This window comes from Mchenga conophoros, linkage group LG6 (genome assembly GCF_057382185.1).
Source record: "Mchenga conophoros isolate Kocher_MC1m ecotype Shallow Benthic linkage group LG6, M_conophoros_male_GT1.1, whole genome shotgun sequence".
Lineage (NCBI taxonomy): Eukaryota > Metazoa > Chordata > Actinopteri > Cichliformes > Cichlidae > Mchenga > Mchenga conophoros.
The window spans coordinates 11,612,091-11,620,082 of NC_140531.1; the positions used below are offsets into that span (position 1 = coordinate 11,612,091).

Consider the following 7,992-nt stretch of genomic DNA (forward strand, 5'->3'; position numbering starts at 1 on the left):
TTCATTACTCCTACCTGAAAGGCTGAAAAGAGATTTGATTTTTCTGAGTCTTTCTCCAGACAAACTACATTCAAACAGCTCAGTTAAACATGTGACATGGCTACATATTATTATATGTTCATCTAAAACCTGACAGTGCTGACAGTGAGAGCAGAGACATGTGACACTGTTAGTGGTTATTTTGTGGTACAGACAAAAACCTAACAGAAGAGAAACCTGCAGACACAATGACTTTGATGTTTTCATTAATGGCATCAGAAGCACACAAAATAAAGTGCTTAAGATTAGAGCTTTTCAATCTCAATTGGATTTCAATTTCAACTTATTTCTCCTGTAATTTATATTCCAATAAAGTGAGCGTAATCCACTGATGGATCAAGAAGCTGCAGTGTCTTTGCTGTGATGGTAAACGTTTATCATTGGAGAAAAAAATCACCATATTAACAAACGTTTCTTTATTGAGCACACAGTGGCTCGATGGTGGAGTAGAGGTCAGCTGTGTGGTTTTCACTGAAGTGCAGTCTGCTGTAGTGATGATCATCCTGCCCTGCTGACTGAGCTGAGATGTTTTCATAAATGAGATCAAGGGTCATCTGATGAGACGAGACAGTGATCATAAATTCATGTTAAAGAGAAGACCCTTGGGCCCCCACCCCAGCAGGCCCTGGACACAGCCAGGGGGACCAGGCCACACCAAGCAGCAGCTGGCGGGTGGGGCACCAGCCACCAGCAGGGAGCATGGTAGGGTGAAATAGGCCCCCACACCTGGAGCAGCATGAGATGTTCTGAGAAAGGTGGAGTCTAAGACACAACCTGACACACACACATACATTCATATTGCTGCAATGTCTCTGAAATTCTGTAAAGTTTATGGATTGGAAGTCCTGTTGTACAAAAACAAATAAAGTTTAAACGTGACTGGTCTTAGAGATAACACAATAATGTTCACCTAATACACAAGAAGACAGTGATAGGGAGAAGTATTAAACCCAGCAGAGCTGCAGAAACTCCTGCAGCTGCTCGTATCCGTGTTCCTGTAGTACTTTGGACAGTGAGAGTCTTTGGAGCAGAGCTGATATCTTTGTTGGTTTTCACAGCACAGGAGTAGCTTCCTGCATCCTCCCTGCTGACTGGGTCTAGGATCAGATGTTTGGTTTGGTTCTCTCTCGGGGTCAGAGGTCGACTGTTCAAGTACCAAATGTAGTTTGTGTTGTCAGTCAGAGGACAGCTGGTGCTGCAGGTCAGTGTGACTCTCTGACCCTCTGTCACCACTGCAGAAGGACTCATCTTCACTCTCAGCTCTGAAAAACACTCAGACTGGTCAGTAACTGTAACGGTTTCTCATTAAAGAGACAACAGGATTTGGTGCTTTGGATTTTCACTAACTTCTGAAGAGTGCAAGAAGCATTAAAAACTCTTTGTAGCTTTTTGACTAAATAAAACATCATCATCACCTGAGGAAAATTCCTGCATCTTTTTCTTGTCAATTCAGTTGAAAGCATTGCAGAGGATATTGTGTTGACAGCTGTTTTTACATATATAATGACAAACCATGATTACCTGTGACAATCAGAGTAACTCCAAGAAAATCAGACTCTATCACTTCTTCAGCTTCTGTTGTGATGGTGAACCTGTATTCTGCTGAGTCATCTCTCTTCAACTTCTTTAATCTGAGGATGTGTTGGTTCTTCATGCTGTCATCATACTCCACATGATCTGCATCCTCAGTCAGCTGTTCAGCTTCCTCCTCAGCATTTCCCTTAAATTTATACCAACATTTAGACTGTATCTGCTCGTAGTCAGGATGTGAGTATTTACTGGAGATGTTCACTGAAGATCCTTCCAGAGCACAGATTCTGCTGTGGACATAATTCAAACTCCAGCAGGAATCACTGAAACCTGAAATATGGATGAAACAGAAATATAACATACATAAACAGAAATAATTAACAAATCATTTCTGTTTATGTATGCTCTTGTATCACATATGTAAATGATTTCCCTTGATCATAAATTTTTAATCAATTGCTATGCAAATATTTTATCAGAACCTATAAGATATACAGTAAATTATTGATTCAAAAAAACTGTTTTCAGAAAAAAAACCCTCAGTGAATTATTACAAAATCATTACAAAATATATAAAATTATTGCAAAATAAGCACTGACAATTGCCAATAGCTATAACAGAGACTCACACCTCATACAATAATGAGTCAAAACAGCATAAAAATGCAAAAGAACAACATCTGTGACTGTTCCAACAAAATAAAACATTATCAGATCTTAAAAATGGTGTTTACCACATTATTATTGTAGCATTAAAATTTACAGTGTTTCTGTTATTGTGGTCAGATATTCTAACAACAACACAGAACAATCAACTGTACCATACCATAACTGTTCTATTTTGTAAGTTTACAGACAATAAGTAATAAGTTTACTCACAGACGTCAGCAGAGCGCACATCCTCAAGACCTTTTACAGCACAAGACAAACTGTCTGGCTGAGAGATGGAAACTAGAATCTGTTTTCCCTTCTGCACTGTAGGCTTTCTGTTTTCATACCACACAAAGGAAATCAGAGGGTCAGTCAGAAAACAGCTGCTGTTACAGGTCAGTCTGATGTGATCTCTGTGTTCAGCAGGAGTCCTCTGGACATGAATTTCTGTTGGGAGATGATGAACACATTTTCCACCAGTTCATCTCTGTCATGTCAAATAAATTAAGAAATAAAAATGAAATTTCAAAGTGCAGTTTGTCCAGAACTTCACCTCTGGGATATGTGATGGAGCAGGACTCGTCCACTGATGTCTGCTGAGAAGAACACATTCTCCCTTTAGCATAGGTCACACTGAAGCAGGTCGGAGTTACAGAATCTGAAAAACACCACTGATGTTTAAACAGTGAAATTATTCATGTCTGTCAGACATCTCATAACATGATGAGGAGGCGTCCATCATGACTCACCCACAGAGACTTCAGGGGCTCTGAGATGCTCGTAGCCTTTGACAGCACAGGAGTATGTGACTGCTTCCTCACTGCTGAGCAGCTCTTGGTACCAGGGAGACCAGTCCTCATAGAGAAACTCTCTGTTCTTGTACCAGATGTAGGCTGCAGGCTTTTCAGTCAGAGGACAGCTGCTGCTGCACATCAGTGTTACTGTCTGTCCCTCTGTGGCAGGAATCACCTTTACCTGCAGCTCTGAGAGGTCACATGACCAACATGAATACACTGATCATTCATAAACTCATTCATTTGTGATGCATTTGTAAAAAGAACTGTACCTGTAACATGGAAATTAATTCCACTTTGTTGGCACGTTGATCTGTCAGCAGTTTTAATGCAGCAGTAAAAATTTCCATCACTCTCTGTCAGATTATTGATTGTTAGAGTGAAATTACTCTCTGCTGACATGCTGTACTTTACATGTGTTTCATCTGTAGTGAACAATATCTTGGAGATACTCAAGTATCCAGTGTACCAGCTATTTCTTGCAGTGGGATGTTGATGTGAGCAGGGCAGATTCACTGATGAACCTTTCAAGGCACAGATGCTGTTTGCTTTTCCCTGAACACCTTTAACACAACATGTGATTAGAAAACATGGTGAACATTTATGCTAACTTTCTTTTCTGTGCTAATCTGTGATGACAGCATGTTACTGTGAAGGATCACAATCTGGTGCTTTGATATATTTCAGATTTCAGAACAGCAGAACAAGTAACTGAGACTTTTCTCATTTCTTAAATAAACTTGTAACTCTCTGCGTTTTTTTTCTACATTCCTGACACATATTCCTTACAGTTATCATGAAGAGAAACAAATTATTCTTACCTGAGAGGCACAGAATGAAACCCAGAAACAAACATCCAGCTTCTGCCAATAACATGGCTGTTATTAAATTTAACTTCTAATGAGAAAAAGTTGGCTGTATGAATATTTTAAAGGCCTAGTTACTGCCGCTGTTTATTTTAAACTTGAAAAAATATCAGAAACCAGAATCAATCAAAAGCCATCTAAGAGGATAGACTGAATGCAGAGCTGATTTAAGTGTTTCTCCAAGCTGCATTCAGTTTTAATACCGTCGCTTCCTTGTTTATCAATCATTTCTTTTACTACAAAGAGACCTCTAGTGTAGAACTGATATACTGCAGCAGAAATTAAAAATCATATTGGATTCATGTTAATGTAATTCTCATTAACGTGACAGGTAAGACCTGAGTCTGGGAACCACCTCTGGTAGGCGGGGCTGTTTTTCCTCTTTATAATCACAGGAATCTGGGGCTGTGTGAATGCCTGGTCTAAGCAGTGCTATTTGGCCTTCTAAACCTTCTAAGACAGCTTGATTTAGGTTTTATACAGTGTTGGGGAGTAACAGAATACATGTACTGCTGTTACATATTTAAAATACAAAATATATGTGTGTTTTATTTTTAATTAACAATACTTTTATGATGTATAAGCAAAGTCCAACATCCTAAACTCTCACAGGAGCCATTTTATAGTGACTTCATTTCTGTTTAAATTGTTGAAATCATCACATCACACTGGCTTTAATACTAATCTTCATATCTACTTGTTATCCAGTTATTTAACAATGGATGCTCAACATCTTTAACAGCACAAGAGAAGCTTTCTGAAGAGTCTGAACAGTAAAGTATTAGTGTTTAGCATCTCATAATATGATGAGAACTTGAACTAAGCTTTTCAAAAGCTAAATGTGGCCTTGGAGAGGTACCTATTTCAATAGGAATTATCCTTAGTGGCAATGGACTCAGTAAACTTGGAGAACACATCAGTAAGAATCAATACATTTATATGACCATCAACAGAGGGTTCAAGGCATTAGAAATTAATTGCTAGAATCTGATTAGGCCTCCCAGCCATGAGGTGACCCATGGTTGTTTTAGGTCTGGAATAAACTGCCTTAGTCTGAACACAGTGTTGCTGACAATGATCTTCAACCTCTAAACACACCTGGACTATAACATCTCTTCTGTATCAAGTTTTCAATTCTGTCTATCCCCTGGTGACTATGCCCATTATGTAAGTCATGCAAAACCTCATTCCTGAAGCTCTGAATGAGCTAGGGAGGCAAAACTTGGGACAAAGCGGTGATAATAGCTAGCAAACCCTAAGAATGATCTTAACACAGCAACAGAGCAACATTCAAGGACTCCTCAATTCAAGGCAGGTGAAAAGCATCCTGCCTAGTCCTTGAATTCAACAGACGGTAATCCACACAAAGCCTCAGTTGCCATGGTAACACATTTTTACTGGTTGATCTACGTTCCTACCCTCACCTATGGTTACAAGCTTTTGCTAGTTCCAGGCATGTCCCACTGAGAGGATGCCCCAGGGCAGACCCAAGACATGCTGGAGAGATTATATCTCTCTGTTGGCCTCTGAAGCCTTGGTTTTCCCCTGGATAAGATGGAGGAGGTGGCTGGTGAGAGGGAGGTCTTGGTCTTTGCTTTGGCTGCTGCCCGTGGTACTAGTTTACTTTACTAGTTTACTATATTTATAATCCACATATACCATAATGGTTTCCTAAATGTTGCCAATACAAACAAAGTAGTAAACCTAAGTAAGTCACATTTTAAGCACAGTTTAAAAAAAATAAAATAAAAAAATAAAGCCTTAATGTCAATTCAAACAATGGCAGTGAGAAACAAAGTTTAAAATAGCACAGGGTGGGCCATTTATATGGATACAATGTAATAACATGGGAATGGTTGGTGATATTAAAGCCCTGTTTGTGGCACATTAGTATATGTGAGGGGGAAAACTCCTCAAGATGGGTGGTGACCATGGTGGCCATTTGGAAGTCGGCCATCTTGGATACAACTTTTGTTTTTTCAATAGGAAGAGGGTCATGTGACACATCAAACTTATTGGTAATGTCACAAGAAAAACAATGGTGTGCTTGGTTTCAATGTAACTTTATTCTTTCATGAGTTATTAAGTTTCTCTTTGTTCACAGCCATTGACATGTCGAACAGGTTAACACGTGAGCAGCGGATCGAAATTGTGTTGATATCTGGTGAACGCAGTAACCGGGTCATTGCAGCAGATTTCAATGCAAGACACCCTACGAGACCACCCATCTCCCATGCTACAGTTAGCAAACTGCTTGCTAAGTTTCGTGAAACTGGTTCAGTGTTGGATTTTCCAAAATGTGGACGCAAGAAAACTGTCACTAATGAAGAAACATCAGTGGCTGTCCTAGCTTCATTCAGCAAGAGCCCACAGCGTAGCACTCGCCGCATGTCACTGGAGAGTGGCATCAGTCGAACATTCCTTGACTGAGTGACATCCTATTTTAGATCTTTAGCCAAAGCAACCCAACTTTATTTATAAAGCACTTTAAAAACAGCAACCACTGACCAAAGTGAATGATATGGAAATAAAAATAAAATTTTAATAAATTTAAATAAATAAAAACAAATAAAGGGCAGCACGGTGGCACGGTGGTTAGCACTGTTGCCGCACAGCAAGAAGGTCCTGAGTTCAATTCCAACATCAGGCCGGGATCTTTCTGTGTGGAGTTTGCATGTTCTCCCCGTGTTTGCGTGGGTTCCCTCCGGGTACTCCAGCTTCCTCCCACCGTCCAAAGACATGCAGCTTGTGGGGATAGGTTAATTGATTAATACAAATTGTCACTAGGTATGAATGTGAGTGCGAATGGTTGTCTGTCCCTGTGTGTTGGCCCTGCGATAGACTGGCGACCTGTCCAGGGTGTACCCTGCCTCTCGCCCTATGACAGCTGGGATAGGCTCCAGCGCCCCCTGCGACCCTGAAAAGGATAAGCAGAAGCGGATGGATGGATGGAAAACAAATAAATATAATTAAATAAACAAAATTAAAATTAGAACACAAAATAAGAGCCTCAATACAATATACAATTAAACATGAGCATTTTTTAAAAAAAACTTTTAACAAATAAAGTTACTTTATAACCTTAGAAAGGTTTTATATATGTTGACAATACCCACTACACTTGTAAGGTTCATAGTTTGTTTAAGTTATACTTTTCTATGCTTTTTGTCAATTTTCAACAAATGACTCATTAAGTTAATTCAGGTTTTTGAGCTATCGTGTTTACAGGCAGAATGACACTCAATCAAAAACAAACCTGATGTGATATTCAGTTTCATGATGAGGTGAAACTGAATATCAAAAGATAACTACAGCAGCTTGAGTGGTGTGGAGGGAAGAACTCACCGCTGCAGGGTCAAGGAAAGATGTTTGTGTGAACATTTTTCAATTTTAAAATAAGCTTTTCAGCTTCTACAAACATCTGGGAACCCAAATGCTGCAGTCTCACATGCATGATGCAGAATTTCAAAACACACAAAATATTTTTACAGCATCACAGGTCTAGAGACTTCAGCTGGCTCAGTTTAACTGTCACACTCCTAATACAAGTACATGATACATGATTTGGAATTGTCTTTTAGCCAAAGTCTGAATGTCAACAAACGTTTGCTGCTGTCTTGTGACAAAAGGGTTAACTGCAGGTAGCTCTGCATGTTGGATTTGGCATTTTTAAACCAGATGCAAGCTCGATGGGGATTTGTGTCTCTAGCTGGAAGTGAACCAGCAAACTTTCACTTTTCTCTCTTTAAAGAACTGTCTGTTTCCATTATCTAGTAATCACTGTGTGCAGATTGAGTCCCCAGCTGTCTCAGGGGGTGCTGCTGGAAGAGGTGAGCGATGCAGTGTAGTGTATGAAAAGAGGGAGGTCCTCCAGTATGTGGAAAAATATTAGTGGAGAACTGAAAGCACAAGAAAATCACAACTGAATGAGTCAGTTTAACCAAAGTTCCTTTCACTATTACTCTGAAATTGAGTGCAAAGCAGTATATATGGAAAACTAACACAGGAAACACCTGACGTGCTAAAGCCTCTTTAAAGATGTTTTACAGCATCTGGTCACCTTATCCTGCTGCTCAAGTTTACTTTTAACACATTAACCAGTGAAAAGGTTG

At 39.6% G+C, this 7,992-nt stretch overlaps 1 protein-coding gene across 1 annotated transcript; it reads right to left on the minus strand.

Annotated features, from left to right (window-relative positions):
• Positions 1 to 464: 464 nt before the first annotated feature.
• LOC146572177 (uncharacterized) lies at positions 465 to 4,062 on the minus strand. The gene is made up of 7 exons (XM_085276184.1): positions 3,836 to 4,062; positions 3,287 to 3,577; positions 2,970 to 3,203; positions 2,774 to 2,878; positions 2,449 to 2,667; positions 1,561 to 1,899; positions 465 to 1,301 (listed from the first exon to the last, which is right to left on the minus strand). Exons 1-7 carry the CDS (start codon positions 3,888 to 3,890, stop codon positions 946 to 948), a joined length of 1,599 nt encoding a protein of 532 aa, XP_085132310.1. The 5' UTR covers positions 3,891 to 4,062; the 3' UTR covers positions 465 to 945.
• Positions 4,063 to 7,992: the final 3,930 nt, after the last annotated feature.

Bases quoted from the DNA above. Each gene is read 5' to 3' on its own strand.
- LOC146572177 (XM_085276184.1), bottom strand. From the start codon at position 3,890: ATGTTATTGGCAGAAGCTGGATGTTTGTTTCTGGGTTTCATTCTGTGC. The intron at 3,578-3,835 runs GTAAGAATAATT...GTTGTGTTAAAG, and splicing joins TTTCATTCTGTGCCTCTCAG to GTGTTCAGGGAAAAGCAAAC. The intron at 2,668-2,773 runs GTGAAGTTCTGG...ATCTCCCAACAG, and splicing joins CTCCATCACATATCCCAGAG to AAATTCATGTCCAGAGGACT.